Genomic DNA, 17,450 nt, shown 5'->3' on the forward strand with positions numbered 1-17,450 from the left:
AGCTCAAAAGAAAGACTAAGAAAGTGTACAATATATGTTGTTCAAGTTGTTCTATATTTCTTAGCTCTAGGGATCTTTTTACAGCTCCTGAAAAATTCTATCCGTGGGTGGAAGGCACCTTCAAAAGGGTTCAAGGTGCCTTCAAGTGGATAAAATTTTATCCACAACTCAATGACAACAAACAATTACTTGAGTCTGGTACTGTTCATTGAAGGCGTCTTCGTACTGTTCATGAAAGACGTCTTCCAAGCCGTTGAAGGCGTATTCGGTACTGTTCATGGAAGGCACCTTCTAAGCCTTTGAAGGCGCCTTCGATACTATTCATCCAAAAAAAGTTAATTTCCTTTGTTAACCATTTTTCGCTCCACTCGCTTGGGTAATGCTCCGGCCATCCGGAATTAAGCTCACCCAAACTCAACTCTAGTCTTCTCCTCAGCAGCATTCCTCCCCGGTTTCTCATCCCTCGGACTGCCACGCACGTCCTTCTCATCTGCCAGTATACTCTTCCTCAACATCTCGTCTTCAGATGCACCGAACTCGTTAACTCCTTTCTTGTATCATCACTCTCGCTAGCTGCATCTTTCGCTCAACTTCTTGTGTTCCTAAGCTCCTGCACACTTAGACACAAGGATCAAACACAACAGGACCTAACTAAATTTAGTTGACCACATCAAAACTATCCCGAGGTACTTACACCAGCAACTTCACCCTCCTAGTGGAGGGGAAAAGTCTAAACCTTATGATTGAAGAATCAACAAGAACACTTTTAACATGTAAATATAATTATATCCATTTAGGGTTAATTATATTGGGCCTTAGAGGCTTAACTCAAAAATGAGTAAGCGGCAAAGTCCTACTTGTTTTATACGACTCTAGGTTTTTAAACAAAGAAAAGTAGTCATAGGGCTCATTGAAGTAGACATGAACAATAACATAAGAATCACTTATTTTTGTCTAAATTTTAATATGACAATGAAAGACGTCATAAATCATATTAAAATTTTCATCCAAGCAAAAGGGCATAAAAAGACACATCTAATTTTTACATTTTTTAACGTATTTATTGCCCATTTTATCCCTCCCATTAATCATTATAGTATTACATGAAAAGAACAATATCACTATTATGCTAGATTTTAAATTATAGTAAAAAGATGATTATGTTCATCTTAGGCGCCCCTCACAATTCGTCCTTAGATTATGTAAAGAGAAGTAAATCATGGGATTAACTTATAATGACTAAGGGTGGAAATTTTTTTTTCTGAAGACATGTACCCATCAGAATTTGATCTCTACTTCATTATAATAAATTTACTATTTTCTAACCAACTAAGTACCTCTACGGGACGTGGTGCTAGATTTTAAAGAATAATATCATTACGATGTTACATTTCAAAAATTAGCACTACTAGGATGGTCATTTTCAAAAATTAACACCATAGGAATACTGTATTTTAAAAATTAACATCACTTGAGTACTATATAAATTCTAGAACTAGTAACAACTAAAGATCAACGCTACATGAGTTTTGTTCTCTGAATAAAGCAACAGAATAGAAGTTGACGGGAGAGGTAAAATAAAGTTCGAAAAAACTTACAAATACTTATAAAGTGGAATTAATTTAATTCTATAATTCAAACAATTAGCCCAGGCACAAAAGCCCAGGCCCGTTGACAGCCCGCTAGGGTATAGCCGACACCGCGAGAGTCCAATGGTCGCACCAAACGCCGCTCCTATTAAAGCATTTTCGCCGTCTAGGGTTTGTGTTTCTTGGGGGAGTAAGTAGCTCGTAGTCGGCAGGTAAGCCGCAACGCCTCGCGTCATTCCTAGTGTTTCGGTTTTGAACCTCGCTTCTTTTGCAGATTTCTCGTTTCGTTCTAACGATTCAGAGCGAATCCTCACTTTTGTTTGCTCTTCTTCTCGACCCTTTCGTCCATCTAGAAACCTGTTTGTTCTCGCCGTGATTATGTTTTTTACATACGTTTTTATTACTTGAAAATGTGTGTCTGTGTTTTTTTATATATAAACATTGTGGCTTTCTGTAGAAGAAATGGCGGTTCCTTTGCTTGCGAAGAAGATCGTGAAGAAGCGCGTCAAGAAATTCAAGAGGCCCCAAAGTGACCGCAAGATCTGCGTGAAGGTACGTTTGATTTGTTAATTTCCAAGCAATTAGCTTTTAAGAAGAGATTAAACGCCGTGTTTGAACTTCTGTGAATTTATGATCTAGGGAAGCTCTCATGATACCTAAACCTAATTGTTGATGAATTCTTCTATCAATGTTTTTTCATTGTCCTAATCTGCCATTTCATCTTTCTTTCCCCTTTACTCTTAACATAAAATTTAGTTTTTTTTCTTCTTTTGTCCTAAGCAATTCTCAAGTTAATCAAATTGAAATGCTGTTTCCTTATTACAAGAAGGAGAGCTGGTAGGAAACCTCAGCGCCTTCCCTTCTTAGATGTAAAGTAGGTCTCCCTCTTCCTTTGCTGCAAACCATCCACAAGTTCATGAAAGTTAGAAATGATTAGCCTATCATATTAATTCATCAAGGAGTTTGGATGCTCAAGTTCATTTACTTGAAATGCTGATTGTTGAATGAACAACTCCAAATTGCAAACATAAACTTCGATTGTGATTTATTGTTACTTAACAATACCTTGACTTTTGATTCCAGAAAACTAGAATATCTACCATCTAGTCGCTTTAGTGATTAAATTACCAAGTTATCATTCTGTTGTCTTTTGATAATTCACTTTCTCACTCTTTTTGTTCATACTGCACAAGCTTTTTCAATGTGCAAAAATGAAAAAGGTGCTAATTGTTTTCAAACAAATCATCCAAAGGGAAGAATCATTCAATTATTATCCGAGAGACCTACCCATGTATTGGTAAATCAAGAGTTTTGATGATACTGTTACATTTGTTTTAATTTCTCTTGTATCTCTAGACCTTATGATTGAGTGTGGATGTTTGCAATTTACATATGAAATTCTCAAACAATCCACAAGTTCATGAAAGAAATAAATGATTAGTCTATCATATTAATTCATCAAGGAGTTGTGGAAGATCAAGTTCATTTACTTGAAATGTTGATTGTTGAATGAAGAATGTCAAATTGCAAACATAAACTTGATTGTTTGATTCCAGAGAACTAGAATCTAACATCTAACTGTGGCTTATTTGAGATAAGAATCTTTGTAATTTTACTTGTCAACTAACTGTTCTTGTGCTTTGAAATACTACACATTTAAGGAGAGGGGAAAACCTATTTTGATCAGATCTAATATTTTTTTTTGTTGAATGTTCTTGTGGCAGACAAATTGGCGGAGACCGAAGGGTATTGACTCTCGTGTGAGAAGAAAGTTTAAAGGATGCACGCTGATGCCAAATATCGGGTATGGTTCCGATAAGAAAACACGCCACTATTTGCCGAACCGATTCAAGAAATTTGTGGTTCACAATGTCGCCGATCTGGAGTTGCTGATGATGCACAACAGGTCTTTGGCATTCTCTCTTACTCTTTAGCCATTGTATCTATTTGAATGCAGCCCCCTAAACCCTAAACACTTAATAGGACTTACTGTGCTGAAATTGCTCACGATGTCTCTACGAGGAAGCGCAAGTTGATTGTCGAGCGAGCTGCACAACTCGACATCGTCGTCACCAACAAGCTTGCTAGGTTGCGCACCCAAGAAGATGAGTGATCCGGTAGTCACTGCTGTAGGGATATCCTGGCCTTAAAGTTGCTTTCATTTATCTTCACTAAGTTTATGAAGACTGAAGTTTAATCTTGGAATTTTGATGCATGTCTTTGTGCTATTTAAATGCCTATAATTTCAATGAATTTTGATCAAAATAGGGGTTGTTTATTTTTTTCAATTTTTTTTTGTAAGAATTGTGTTTAAAGTTATGCTCCAAATGCAAATGTAGGAAGAAAGGAAGAACAAGTTTTAAAATGAAATTTACATGTGTTTTTTTGTCAAATTGTTTCTCAAATTTATCAATGCCCTATTAAATTTAACAATCTGAAGAGAAAAGAATTCAATATAAATCTTTAATTAAAATGTATTATAGGAAGGATGTAATTAAGTAGTTAAATTTTTTGATAAACTTTAATAAAATAATCAAATTGAATTTAAAGTAAATTAAATCGTTAAAATTTGTTTATATTTGATTTGATTTAACTTCTCGATTTAAATTTATTTGATTATTTAAAATTTTATATTTTAAATTTATTTGATTGATATTAGTTTGATAATATAAATCTATTTATTTGTTTTAAAATTTTTTATAATATTATTCTTTATACTAATATGGAGAAGATAAATTATAGATTTTTACTAGCCATTAATCTAATGATAAAAAAAATGATAATTGGATAACGTGAGCTTGGGGTGATCGGTTTAGTCTCACGAAAATTTTTCATCAACCATCAGGGTAATTGAGAAGCGCTCGTAGCGGACAGTTCAGGAGCTCAGCATTCTTTAGTTGCGCCCCATTTGGAAGAAAAAAATTCGTCATAGCTAGGGTTCAAACCGTGGGTGACAACTTGAATATTCTGCCGTTACACCATAACCACGGGGGCCATTAATGTAATGATCAAGGTATGAGAGAAGGTGTACTCACCCCTACTATTTTAGTCAATTCGTCATTAAATCAATAAGGAGATAACCAAAGCATGGGTAAGACATGCTCACCAGCACTCCAACCAACTTGTCCCTAAGCCAATACAAAGAAGGTAAATCACAAGTGATTACTAATCATTTGTACAATGGCCAAGACATGGAAGAAGGTATGCTCAGACACGCTGAATTTCGAACCCATAATATAATATGACAATACTCCATATCTCAACCACCGTACTACCCGAGGAGATATTTAATATAAACTAATATATTTAATTGATAGTATTGAACAAATATAAATAAGAGCTTATCAAGTTGAAGATCGTCCTCGAGGGTATGATACCGCGATAGGACATTTAGGCTGTCACCCAAACATCCGTAGTTCGAACCTTAACTATGATGTATTTATAAAAAAAATTTCTCTAAATAAGAAAAACTTCCATAGGATTAGACCGGTCACCCTCAAAGATAGTCAATGAGACTAACTGGAATTATTTTTTTTTTAAATCAGTTGAAGATCAAACTTACTCATTCGATTCATTTACCGGTATAATTATGCGAGCTTAAATAATGGATAACATTCTATTATGTAGATAAGCAACCATATCACAGAAGTTTGATAAGAAAAGACTCCATAAAGCAGTCTTACTAATTCACGTTTGGATATTGAAAAAATAAAAACCAATTTATGAACAATATTACATACGGAAACCAGGCATGAAACACAGATATTTTGTTCGATCTCTACTACACTAATCATCTTTAATGTATGAAAAACCTTAATGTATGGGATGCAAGTTAAGTAATCAATGGAGTTTGCATTACATCTACAAGAATAAAAACACACACACACACAAATAAGTACCTTCTCAAGAATTTCTTGCCAGTAGAATTGCTGGCACTAGGAATATGATGATGGCTTGCTGTACATGTCTTCGCGAACAAAAAATCAAGTCGAGAAGATGTGAATGTGGGTTTCAGATATGTAGTCTTATAACTGAAAACACATGGAAGAAGTCTGTCTTTCAAATAAAATTTTGGGAAGTCAATGTTGATACACCTCTAGATCCATCATGTGTGCTCATGGATGAACGACGATGACGTATGTGGATCGAAAAACTTTTTACCTCAGTTGAGTAGTTGCTTGAGATGTCCACTCTCAATGTTGCTACTTTATCCATAGAATCCACATCCTGCCAGTTTTGCTGCATTCTGTGAGTTCTCTCATCTAACTTGGAGACAATATCAGTGTCCTTGTACTGCATAGATAATTCCACAATTTGGCCTGGTTTGATCGTACCACTTTTGGGATTGACCTAGAAAAAAACATAAGAAGCACTAACATTTTGAAAGCAACACGTATCGAAAAAACTACTCGTGATAAAATAAATATTAGAAGATTAGCTTTCAAAGGTAAAAGAACACCTATAATATAAACAAATTACAAATATCTTCATTTTAGGCTGTATGTGAACCTCAGTGGAGTCGAGTTATATTGCTAATATATACTCAACGACACTAGTGTTGTGTCACCAATGGTGAGCAGAAGCGGACAAGGCTATAGATCCTGTGTTTATGTCATGTGTACTTTAGCTAGATGGTGGCAGTCAATGGTGCACAGTGAATAGGTCAGATATTGTATCTCAATCGAAAGGGTAACCAGACAGATTATTGTGGTACTCTTCCGGTATTCACTCGTATATCTGAACTGGATAATGTCAGGTCCTAATATAACCTCATTAAGCCTTCCTCAGCATTGTCATAGTCCTATGGGGCTACTGCAATGGATGAACTATGTATCCATCCGTGATTTACCTCTTCTGTGTTGGCCTAGGGACGGATTGACAGGGGCGCCGGGGGTGAGCAAATCGCCTTTTGCCACAGTCCTATGGGGCTACTGCAATGGATGAACTATGTATCAAATCCATTCTAAACCCTGGCCAGTAGTGTAACCAGAGTTCATAAAGTACAATCCTTCTTTTTGATAATCCAGATGTCCAAACTTCACCCCACTAATCCTGAAGGTAAACGGTCTTCCCCCTGGTTTGCCTACTAGATAAATCCACAACACAACTTATGCACATTTAAAGGCTGACCTCCAGAATATTCCTCCCCACTGGGATTCAAACTCCGGTCCTTTTATTTGTTACACTAAGTGCTTTACCATTGCACCACACCTGTGGAGGCTTACAATCCTTATTTTTCGTGGAAGGAGAAACTAAGACACTTCCATTTAGAAACAGCCATAATGCAGACTGGGCCTAACCTAGTTGTTAGATAATTAAAGGAAAGCTATACCTTATCTCAATAGGCAGACTTGATCAGGTTTAAGGATTACAAACACTAATTGTGATTCTATACATTAATAATAATAATACAATATTCTCTCATTTTGCCAAATAATACAACAGCGAAACTGCCAAATGGCAAATGCTATGAAAAAATTTAATTGTGTTTCTCAATGTATCTAAGTTAATGTTCTCTTCTAATATTCTCCATTTCTGTTAATATAAAATTCCTAAGTACATAGATATTATCAATATTCTAATATTAAACATGGTGACCACAATACATGACTAGACAGATTATATCCGAGAAGTCTACCAATCAGGAAGTACACTCAACTGCACACAGGAAAAAAAATAACTAACCTCTAGCCAATCAGGAAAACCAAAAGAACATCTTGAATAAAGCCCAGAAATTTGTTCACTCTCCTTGAGACTCGCCTGAGTTTGGACAGATAATTGAAATATAGCTATGTTTCTTCTGCATTTATTAGTGACTCTCAAAACAGTTATGTCATAACCTTGCAGAGTAATGTCGTTGCTGCTAAAACTAGTTTCTGGAATATTGTCAAATTCTTCTTTCAAGCTACTGGAAACAAGTATTTCTCCAAACTTTTGCCTCCTGGTTATTTCATCTACGTGTGCAATACTAAGAGTAAATATGCCTTTCACAGGTTTGTGGTCGCTTCCCATCACATCCATGCAGGAATCGTACCTGAGATATTGAGATGTTAGGTGGAATTGTAATTGCCGGAACTTACTCTAGAGTAATTTTGGAAAAGAAACTTACATAAGAATAGAAGAGACTACAGGGCAAGCTAATGAACAATCAGTCTCTGAATTACGACTGTCACGAAACAGTATCCTGTCACACCAAGCAGGAATACGCTTCTTTTCACTTAAGTCATATCCTACAAAAAAGAATTGAACAATTAACCTTTATAATTTATGCTATGGGAGTATATCACAAAATTCAGACAACAATTTCCTAGAGAATTTAGTTAAACTTCTCAAACGGTTATTTTCTCTTCATTCATAACAAGAATATTTGTTCAATATTAAGCACATTTTTTACCAATAGAAACAATTTTGCATTTCTACCTGATAATTCTGTCTGGTCCTTTTCAAATTTATATGTTGGAGGGAACTTGATGTTTCCTTCCTGAAATCCCTGAAAAACTCTTCCTGCCTTCATTTCCACTTGGAGCTGATCGTTTCCCAAGAGCAAGTCAAAGCGCCTTTGAGAGATCAAATACACTGCTTCTTCATATGTGATGCCTTCAAGCCTATAGTTGAAATCACCCAGAAATACAACCATATTGGCTTCTGATAACTCTGGTGTTCTACCATAATTGATCTGTGATACAAAGGTTATATAGCTTCTTCTAATATAGTACCGCTTTACAAAAAAAATATGAAAAGGAAGACATTACATACATTTACTCCATGTTGCATATGGACAGAGCAAGCACCACCTGCAACAATATAAATTGCCAGAATAAAGATGTAGCTATCCAGAAGCATGCAACTCTAACTGCTACTCCATAAAAAGTGTTATGCTATCCAAACTATAGATAGAAAATATATACAAACCTGTTGCGGCATTAAGTCCACTTGAAATACGGCTGAAAGTCATTGTTCGGAAAACATGATCAAAATCAGCATTCCGTCGGTTCACTGCCTCCAAATGTGCAGCAAAATGACAATTAATAAAGCATATTTTTTGATCATAAATTCTCATCCTCAAAGCTACAGCTCCCTGTCATCAAACAATTTACATATGCACGTAAACTTTGGGATTTGAGAATATTACAGCCAAGGATTTATTTTGAATCAAAAAGACCACAGGAACACACAAAACAGGTTTTATTAGATCCAAGAGAGTCAAAGACACAAAATACCTAATTGGTCGAGAAATTATTCTATAATCCTCCACCCTTTATCTAATGTTGAGGCAAAGCCACCTTAAATGATTGATACAAATTTTAAACTGTATCTAAAAGCTTATTTACTTGTATGAGACAAATTTAATTCAGCATCCAAAAGCTTAACTACATGTATGAGACAGATTAGGTCATGATAAATTATTCAGAAAAATATGATAAGGTTAAATTGAAAGAGCAAATGTAGAGTTATCCATGCACGTAGAACTGGTCAATTGCTGAATTAATGACCAGAATATTAGATGAACATAACCTACTTTGTGGTACCCAACTAAACTCATATTCAATTAATAGCAAGGCAAACCAAAAAAAAACCTTGACGGTACTACAACATGCACTTGTATCTTAATATGTGATTACTCTTGGATAACATGCCAAAGCAGAAATGATACAGAAGTCAACAAAAATAAAAGCTATTGGATTTTCAAAATTTGCCTTCATCTAGTTGTACTCTTGCAGCAATGACAGTCAACTAACAAACATAAGACAACAAGAGGTCACACATTAAGATAGCGATTCAGGACATTTATGATCAGGAAAAACAAAAGATGAAACAAGTTCGGTTAAGAAAATTTATAAAATAGATAGTAACTACAAGATCGGGCAATTGGGATCAGGATATTAGATTTCCAACAAAAGGAGCTGGAGAAACTGCAACTTGGAATAGAGAACATAAAAAATAAAAACCAAATCAATTATAGAAAATTTAGGAAATAGATAATCCAGTAATAAGCATAATGAGATCAGATTTTAAGCCAAAAGAACTGGAAGTTGGCATAGAGAAAGCATCTTCTACTTAGAAATTCCCATCAAGGAACTTCATTATTGTTAGATTACCAATTAATCATATGTTGAATAGGTTTATTCCCACCACAAGTTGTTACATTTACATCCTATATGTATGTTGTAATAGTTCCTTAAAAATAAGGACAACAATACAATATTTCATTCTTCCCAACTAATACTTTAGTTCAGAATGTTATAAACTTTATTCTTCTTTTCCAGTAAAATGGGCACATCATATACACTTTGTATTTTAGATACAAATAATTCATTAAAAATTATCCCCAAACTCATGGCAATATTCTTTTAGGTATTATCAATTACAATTCTGCAACGCACAAAAGAACTGTTAGTCAGCATCTAAGTTCCTTCAAACAAAGTGAATGAATGCACAATTCCATCACAGAAATAATATTATTATAAAAACATAAGAAGTATGATTTTTCCAATAAGTACCTTGTTCCCAATTGCACGGCCAAATCCACATGGCACAGCTGCTGCATCGACATCACCGATATACGACCTAAGATTCTTTCTAGCCCTGAGAAAAAGGAAAACATTTACTACATAATTATATGCAGACAATTATAACTAACAATCTTTGTTTAGAATTACTTGCAAGTGGCATGCAACCATAGCTACAATACAAGAGCACAGAACCCAGTTACCATAATTATGAGAACTGAATCTAGGTCTTTTTACAGACTCTAGTATACAATGTAGTATGAATTCAGGTGACTCACACCACAGTTTTCTAAAATTGTGCATGGTCAATGAGGATGTATATGTTCGACTTAGGGTTTCAGATGCCTGACAGATCTGATCAAGCTCTAAGTCACTAGGTTATAGGTCAAAGGGTAAATTCAATTGACAGAACCATGTGTTATTTCATAATATTTAAATATAGACATTACATGATCTTATTACATAAATTCAAAATGCCCAAAAATCTGCTAAAAAAAATGAAAAAAACAATCAGATCAACTTAGCTCAAATTGGTTTAACCAACTCGATCATATCAGCTAAGGTTAATTCCACTTCTGTCAAATGAAGTGAACCAGACAACTTGGTTTGATCGACTCAGTTAAATAAGCTCAGTTTTCAGCATCTGGTACCTTCGAATTTTCAATCAAAATATTTGGCTCAGACAGATTTAAAATTATGATTGAAATTGAACACAAAGATTAGACTTAACAAGAAAAGGTAAAAGTAAATCATAAATGTTCATGCTGGAAAAAACTAACTTACCATACAGCAATAAGTAACCCAGCAAGCTGCCTTGAGCCAATAAGCTCAAAAGGAACTCCTTCATCTAAGATTTTCCCAATTGCTTCCAGCCACCATTGGCCATTAGCACTACCCTCGAGTCCTACCTAGAGCAGAATGTACATGTTGGAGACTTAAAAATGATTTAGCATACTACAATTAACTATCCAAACATAAGTTAATTGATTAGAAATATTTATACTTTCAAAATAATATTAACAGATTCAAATAGAATGTGAAACATATCAGTTTTGAGTCAGTCAAGGATTATTAATGCAAAATTGGATAAAGAAAGTTTATAATTATTTAAGCATACTGAGTTGGGCTTAAACATTTTAGAATGTATGGAGAAGAGGTGGCATTCCATAGGAAAACGAGGAACGAACTAGATAGACCTTGATACCAAATTGAGTGGAAAACCTGTTATCATGTATGCTTCAAACGGATTTACAATCACAGATAAATAAACAATCCTCCTAAAGATTAAATAAAATATCCTAGTTGCTAAATTAATATTTTAGTTTTTTTAATACTTGGTCATTAAACCTATTATTTCTAACAAGAGCCAAAGAAGATAGTGAAACAAAAGATTCAGACAATGTTAACGTCCCCTTAAGGGAATGCTTCTTTAAAAAAATCCAACTCAAAAAGAGGGCCCTTATACCATGTAGAATTTAGGAATATGAAATATTGTAGCTCATGTATTATGAGATTATTGTAACATAGGTATTATAGACTCATGATAAAATCCTAAATCTAAAAGTACTACCCCATTAATCTAATACCTCTGACATATAATTGAGTTGAAAATTCTAGGCATGTATGATGGTATTTTAGTTTTGCTCATTTCATGATCAAATTGTGAAAAGGCATTTGAAATCATAATAGGAGAACTATAGATTAATAGTAAGTGCCCTAATAATAAAGGTGCCTCTTACAGTTTCTTTTGCAGCAGCCATTGCAAGAAAACCAGCACCCATTTCCACCTCTTGCAAACCAACAACAACAAGTCCAACCTGAGGAGTTGCATTACCAAGCCAACTGATAAGTGAATCAGTGTTCACTCTTTCTTGTCCAACATTCCAACTTCCCACCAAAATTCCAAAGTTCTCTACTCTTGTATATAAACTATTTATGCGAGATAGCTCAGATTGAAATACACTATCAAGAGGTCCTGGAGATGACATGTGCCAACCACGAATCCCGCCATGGTTAGCTAATGTAAAGAGATAAGAACCCACAACAGCCATCCCTATTATTGGGTTTCTATGAGCAATCCATCCTCCAAGCAACTTTCCCTCAATGTCAATGACCTGGATAGTGCCATCCATATAGCCAATCCACAATCTTGTCCCAAATGTACTGAGACATTGAATGTAAGATGAATGATGTTGAACTTCCTGCAACCGATGACCATACCTATCCCACTGAATGAGCAAACCATTTGCACATCCAGACCAGATCATTCCATTGACAGTTATAGTTAGCGCTTCTGTTCTGCGATAATCATCACCAAATGCGCTTTTGGCTGCAGCTTTCCTTACAGCACCAGCAGCTTCCAACAGTACATGTCGTGATCGCTGGAAGAAATTAATAGCCTTCTTTGAAGTAGAGGACAAGTTAATCCTCATATCACCAACCTCTTCACATGAATTTTGGACTTGCAACGTGTCAAATCTAGTTTCAACTTGACCATCTATGTTGAAGACTTTTAGGAGCTCCTTTGTATTAGCGTCCCTGTGAAAGTGGACAAGAGTAGGATGAAGGAAAAAGGATAGCCATTGATCAATTACTTGTGTTTGTGAATAGAAACAAAAACATATATGCAGATCAACCTCAGTAAAGTGGTAACAAATATATCTATATATTGAAATGATACCAAAGAGCAAATGAGAGACTGCTGGAGCTCCACACTTTTGAGTAGAAATTATCAGACAACAGACATTTAATATCTGCAGTAGGCAATAAACACATTCCTCCAACAGTAGCCAAGCTCCTGAGATCAACAAAGGATCTTTCAACTAAAGTTGAAGCCCTCTGTTTATCTTCCTTACTCAGAGAGAGAGCTTTAGATATGATTTTCCAAGACCAAGCTATTATAACTCCACCTTCAGAACCAGACCATAGTTCACCTGGAATTCATAAGGGCATAAATCACACTAATCAGATATACACTATTTTACCAATGATGAATTATTGATAACAGAAACAAAAAAAAAAAAACTTTAAGGATAGAATTGTAGAGTTAGGCAAATTGGATGCATTGATAGTTTAATATGCCATAGCCTAGTACTCTAATAGCATAGATGAGAGGCTTCTTTAACCAATTGACTATCATATCTAACCTTGTAGCAGTGGCATTAAAAAGTATTCAACGTGAGCCTCATTATTCTTAACCAAAGATGATAATGCACGTCAAACATAAATAAAACATGAGAAAAAAAAGGAGAGCTTTGTGAACAAAAATAACCGTGTGAAGTAAGGGTCATTGAGAGAACAGGTGATCGATGAGCCTGCCACGAAAGAGAATATGCTAGATCTCCCCCATTCTCCATTCCCAATTTCCTCCCCTCTGGTTCGGACTCCATTCTCCAAATGCGAATCCTCCCGTCCTTGTGACCACTGAACACAAGCCCACTACTTGGATCAACCACCAAGCAGATCGTCGGCGACGTAAAACAAGATTCCTCAAACGGCGCACTCTCCTCATCACCCCTCTTCGGCTTCCAAGTACCAAAACGCCGGCGTCCAAACCCTTCAAACGCATCAGAAACGTTCCAGACTCGAACGCCATTCTCCAGCCCAGCCCAGACCTGCGAACCCGAGGCAGCGATCGTCCGGATGAAGCATCCTACCTGAGTCTCCCGGAGGGGGTGGGGCCTCAATTCGATGGCCGGCGGCTTTCTCCAATGGACGTCCATGCCGGTGCATTCGGATAAACGATCAGAGAAGGAGGAAGCCGATGGAGAGGAGCGAGCGGCGCCGCGGTCGGAGATGGATGTAGATGTGGCTGCATCAGGAGCAGGAAGATCGGTGCAGGGGTTGGAGTACGAGGGTTTAGCGGTGGAAGGGGGATCACCTAGGGTTAGGCGGCCGAAGGGATTCGGGGCGTCGTCGGCGAAATCGAGGCCGAGGGTGGGTTGCCCCTGGGAAGGTAGAGTCTGAGGAGCGGGCCTCACTGCGGCGGCAGAGGCGGTGGCGGCGAAGGAGTCGGTTATGAAACTCCAGTCGTCGTCGTCGATCAAGCTCTGCTCCATTTGGTGGCGATGAAGAAGAGAAGACGACGACCGAGTTGGAAGTGGGGAAGCAGAACTAGAAGCACCAGGAAAACACAGACGTGACTAACTAAGCGCTTAAAACTGATTAATGATATTTTTATTAAATAAAATGAGCTCGGCTTTGATCAGTTCTAGCTGTTATTGCCATTTAACTATGCATGTAAAGTAGAATTGTAAATGAATTAAACGTTTGTAAATAAATTTGATGTTTGATTTGGTAAGAATTTATTTATATTTGTTCAATATATATAAGATTAATTAACAAATAAGTTTAACAGCTCGTTAAGCTAAATAAACAAACTTGAACACATATGTATTCAGCTCGTTAACGTTCGTGAACAATGTTCATTAATAAAACTCTTTTCGATATGTTAAATAAATAATAAAATAAAATAAAATAAATAAATAAATTTAAATTATCAAGCTCAATAACCAATCCAACAACTAAAAATGTTAAGCAATCAAACAAGCTTGAATTGAGAGCTTAATAACATTTAAATAAATCAAGCTCGAGCCAAATTCAAGTCAAGCTCGAATCAAGCTCAAAACAAGCTTGAATTGAGAGTTTGATAACATCTAAACAAGTCAAACTCAAGTCAAATTTCAAACAAGCTCAAGTTCATAAAAAATAAATCAAACTAAGTTTGAACACTCATTTCAAAAGTTTAGTTCATTTTAATCTCGACTCGGCTCGACTTAGTTATCTTATTAAATAAGCTTGAATATCCCAAAACTCAACTCGGCTCGACTTATTTACCGCCCTAATGTCAAGTTTAGTTAGTCATCAAAACCCCTAATACACTACAAGATTACCGGGGCCCATTAACTAAAGAGGCATAATTCAAACCATCACTATATTTTCAATCCCAAAACACAAACTACGGTACATCATGGTTCAACAATTCAAGTCGAGTTTCCTCTGCCTCAAGCTTTTAGCTCGAGCTCGAGATCAAGATGGGTGGGTCGACATAAGGGCCGCGTAACCAGCCGTCAGCGATGACACGATGGGCAGCCTCAGTCATGTGAATTCCATCCCAATTCACATGGGTTGACACATTCGCGCACACGCTGTAGTTCTTCTCGTTGCACCTACGCTTTTGATCGTAGTTGTAGATGTTGTCGCCGCCCCCACAACAAGTCCTCAAGGCTCCATCAGTGAATCCTACAAAGACCAATTACATGTTATTAACGGTCATTTGCAAAACGATATATCTCAAGGTTTAATGCAATTTGTTTATGGTGCGTTTACTTAGATGGATGGATGAGCATAGATTAGTGTTGTTTGATTTAATGGGGATGTTCCACTTATGGATTGATGTCCAAAATAAGCGAAGAGTGGTCCAAAGGCGATCGGTAAGTGTCTTAGTGACCATGATTATCGACTTTTTTTATAACATATCGCTTTCATATCCATAAGAGTGGAGCATGGAATCATCAATCTTAGGCCTAATTGTTGCCTCAACTATCTTTAGATAAGATGACCTTAAAAGAGACCTTCATATTGTTTTCGTGAGTGTTGCTTTCTACATTAATATAAAAAAATTGTTATTATTTTTTAATATTAAATAAGAGATTAGGGCATCAAATAAAATGATCATTAAAGTGTCATTAACATGGATGAAGGCGAGATTAGTTGCAAAATGCAAATGACAGTTGAGGAAGAATCATACCGTATTTTGAGGGATCGACGGCGATATCGATGATCTGGGAGTAGTAGTCGGCGTACCTGATGGAGACGGCGGGGTGCTTCCGGCGGAGCTGGTCGAGCGCTCGCCGGAGCAACGTGTTGTGCAGCCAGGACAGGGCGTTGTACCTCCTGGCGCACCCCGTCCGGGGACCGTAGTCGTCCGGGTCCAGCGAGCGGTAGTTGGTCAAGTACAGCGGGAAGCAGCCCACCGGCAACACCCCCGGCACCACCAGGTCCACCGCCCCCAGCTCAATCAGGCGCTGGTCCATTCGCATCCAGTTAATCGTCGGTAAAAAGATGAGATTTTGCGTGGATGCGTGATCGGATGCTTACCTCGACGCCGTGTCGGAGGGCGTCGATGACATGGGGGACGAAGGTGCTGACCTCGCCGACGGGCCTGGCGAAGAAGAGGGCGGTGCTGTAGTCGTTGCCGCCGAACTCGCCGACGATGAACAGAGACCTGCGGAGGAACTCCTTGCACTCTGCGAGAAGGAGGTCGGTAATTTCGTCGAACGGGCGGTGCGCGAGGGGAGAGAGCGGTGGAGCTACTACCTTGAGCGGCGCCGCAGATGGAGGGGAGGAGGCGTCGGAAGCGGTCGATTTGGAGGTGGAGCGAGGCGTTGACCCAGAGTCCCTTGCTGAGGTCGCGGTCGTTGAAGAAGTCGAAGGCGAGGGTGGTGGCGGCCACCACCGCGAAGTTGGCCCCCCGCCGGAAGTCGTGGTCCTCTTGCGACGGCGGAAGCAGGGGAAGCCCCAGCTCCTGAGCTGCAACTCGGCCAATCAGAAGGCGAGTCGAAATTAAGAGAAATGAAGGGAGAGAGACGACGTACCGATGAAGTCGATGACGAGACGACCGTCGGAGCAGCGGCCGGTGGCATTGCCGAAGAAGGTCATGCCGTAGGGGAGGGTACTGATTTGGACGTTGCCGGTGTCGGACATGGAGTCGCCAAAGTTGAACAGAGCGTCGTAGCGCGAGGAGGAAGAAGGGCGGAGGTAGCAGAGGAGGAGGAGGAGGAGGAGGTGGTGGGCAAAGCGGAGGAGGTTGTTCATGGTTTGGTTATGCAAAGAAAGAAGGTACAAGACGAAACAGAGACACGGAGGAGAATAAAAACAACTCTCCTTTGCTTGTTAGGAGAGGCGTAAATAAGCTTCAATAGAATTGAATTGAGTTTAAATGAATAAAACTTTTTTTAAAAAATATTGCCATATTATTTCATATTTAGGCTAAAAATGAGGTCTTTCTACAATTTGAATATCGATATGACTGTACCCTGAAATGTCTCAATAGAATTTTTTTTTTCAACTCTTTTTTATGCACATATATCTAACAAAGAACACTCTCGTATGATTTTCATATCTCGGGGGGCAAGGACAACTACTAGTTTTATTATGTTAACTGCTACCATTAATCAGAGTAAGTGCTGCTATTTATTATGATAGTTGTTAACCATAAACAGATGCTCTCTTTTAGGTATAGTATGTGTTATTCTTCAGAGCTTTGAGTTTCAACGGAGAAGAGAAGTCCCTCTCGTCAAAGGGACCTCAACTTCACACACAAGTTCTGCCCCTCTCCGTAGTCCCAACT

General features: G+C 37.7%; 3 protein-coding genes across 5 annotated transcripts; 1 reads left to right on the plus strand and 2 right to left on the minus strand.

Annotated features, from left to right (window-relative positions):
* Window positions 1-1,684: 1,684 nt before the first annotated feature.
* On the plus strand, window positions 1,685-3,854 carry LOC122021745 (60S ribosomal protein L32-1-like). 2 transcript variants are annotated; one of them, XM_042579900.1, is made up of 5 exons: window positions 1,761-1,801; window positions 1,864-1,948; window positions 2,047-2,141; window positions 3,314-3,495; window positions 3,573-3,854. In XM_042579900.1, the coding sequence occupies exons 3-5, from the start codon at window positions 2,052-2,054 to the stop codon at window positions 3,700-3,702; spliced, it is 402 nt and encodes a 133-aa protein (XP_042435834.1). In that variant the 5' UTR covers window positions 1,761-1,801; window positions 1,864-1,948; window positions 2,047-2,051; the 3' UTR covers window positions 3,703-3,854. The 2 variants fall into 2 exon arrangements, with proteins under 2 accessions (XP_042435833.1, XP_042435834.1); XM_042579899.1 differs by lacking the exon at window positions 1,864-1,948 and having other exon boundaries at window positions 1,685-1,801.
* Window positions 3,855-5,291: 1,437 nt separating this feature from the next.
* On the minus strand, window positions 5,292-14,249 carry LOC122019813 (type II inositol polyphosphate 5-phosphatase 15-like). The gene is made up of 11 exons (XM_042577357.1): window positions 13,371-14,249; window positions 12,780-13,032; window positions 11,839-12,637; window positions 10,883-11,007; window positions 10,091-10,175; window positions 8,502-8,667; window positions 8,346-8,383; window positions 8,010-8,265; window positions 7,699-7,819; window positions 7,275-7,623; window positions 5,292-5,939 (listed from the first exon to the last, which is right to left on the minus strand). The coding sequence occupies exons 1-11, from the start codon at window positions 14,155-14,157 to the stop codon at window positions 5,649-5,651; spliced, it is 3,270 nt and encodes a 1,089-aa protein (XP_042433291.1). The 5' UTR covers window positions 14,158-14,249; the 3' UTR covers window positions 5,292-5,648.
* A 757-nt stretch (window positions 14,250-15,006) lies between these two features.
* Window positions 15,007-17,012, minus strand: LOC122018694 (GDSL esterase/lipase At5g45910-like). Of its 2 annotated transcripts, none has more exons than XM_042576094.1 (5): window positions 16,696-17,012; window positions 16,418-16,630; window positions 16,199-16,347; window positions 15,849-16,125; window positions 15,007-15,340 (listed from the first exon to the last, which is right to left on the minus strand). In XM_042576094.1, the coding sequence occupies exons 1-5, from the start codon at window positions 16,913-16,915 to the stop codon at window positions 15,111-15,113; spliced, it is 1,089 nt and encodes a 362-aa protein (XP_042432028.1). In that variant the 5' UTR covers window positions 16,916-17,012; the 3' UTR covers window positions 15,007-15,110. The 2 variants fall into 2 exon arrangements, with proteins under 2 accessions (XP_042432028.1, XP_042432029.1); XM_042576095.1 differs by having other exon boundaries at window positions 16,418-16,625; window positions 16,696-16,831.
* Window positions 17,013-17,450: the final 438 nt, after the last annotated feature.

The sequence above is a fragment of the Zingiber officinale genome, chromosome 9A (genome assembly GCF_018446385.1).
Source record: "Zingiber officinale cultivar Zhangliang chromosome 9A, Zo_v1.1, whole genome shotgun sequence".
In the NCBI taxonomy this organism is placed as follows: Eukaryota; Viridiplantae; Streptophyta; class Magnoliopsida; order Zingiberales; family Zingiberaceae; genus Zingiber; species Zingiber officinale.

Bases quoted from the DNA above. Each gene is read 5' to 3' on its own strand.
- LOC122019813 (XM_042577357.1), bottom strand. From the start codon at position 14,157: ATGGAGCAGAGCTTGATCGACGACGACGACTGGAGTTTCATAACCGAC. The intron at 8,668-10,090 runs GTACTTATTGGA...GTTTGATGACAG, and splicing joins GCCGTGCAATTGGGAACAAG to GGAGCTGTAGCTTTGAGGAT. The intron at 7,820-8,009 runs GTAGAAATGCAA...TCTTTTTTGTAG, and splicing joins GGACCAGACAGAATTATCAG to GATATGACTTAAGTGAAAAG.
- LOC122021745 (XM_042579899.1), top strand. From the start codon at position 2,052: ATGGCGGTTCCTTTGCTTGCGAAGAAGATCGTGAAGAAGCGCGTCAAG. The intron at 2,142-3,313 runs GTACGTTTGATT...TTCTTGTGGCAG, and splicing joins ACCGCAAGATCTGCGTGAAG to ACAAATTGGCGGAGACCGAA. The intron at 3,496-3,572 runs GTCTTTGGCATT...AACACTTAATAG, and splicing joins TTGCTGATGATGCACAACAG to GACTTACTGTGCTGAAATTG.
- LOC122018694 (XM_042576094.1), bottom strand. From the start codon at position 16,915: ATGAACAACCTCCTCCGCTTTGCCCACCACCTCCTCCTCCTCCTCCTC. The intron at 16,126-16,198 runs GTAAGCATCCGA...CGAATGGACCAG, and splicing joins CCCTCCGACACGGCGTCGAG to CGCCTGATTGAGCTGGGGGC. The intron at 15,341-15,848 runs GTATGATTCTTC...TGGTCTTTGTAG, and splicing joins CGTCGATCCCTCAAAATACG to GATTCACTGATGGAGCCTTG.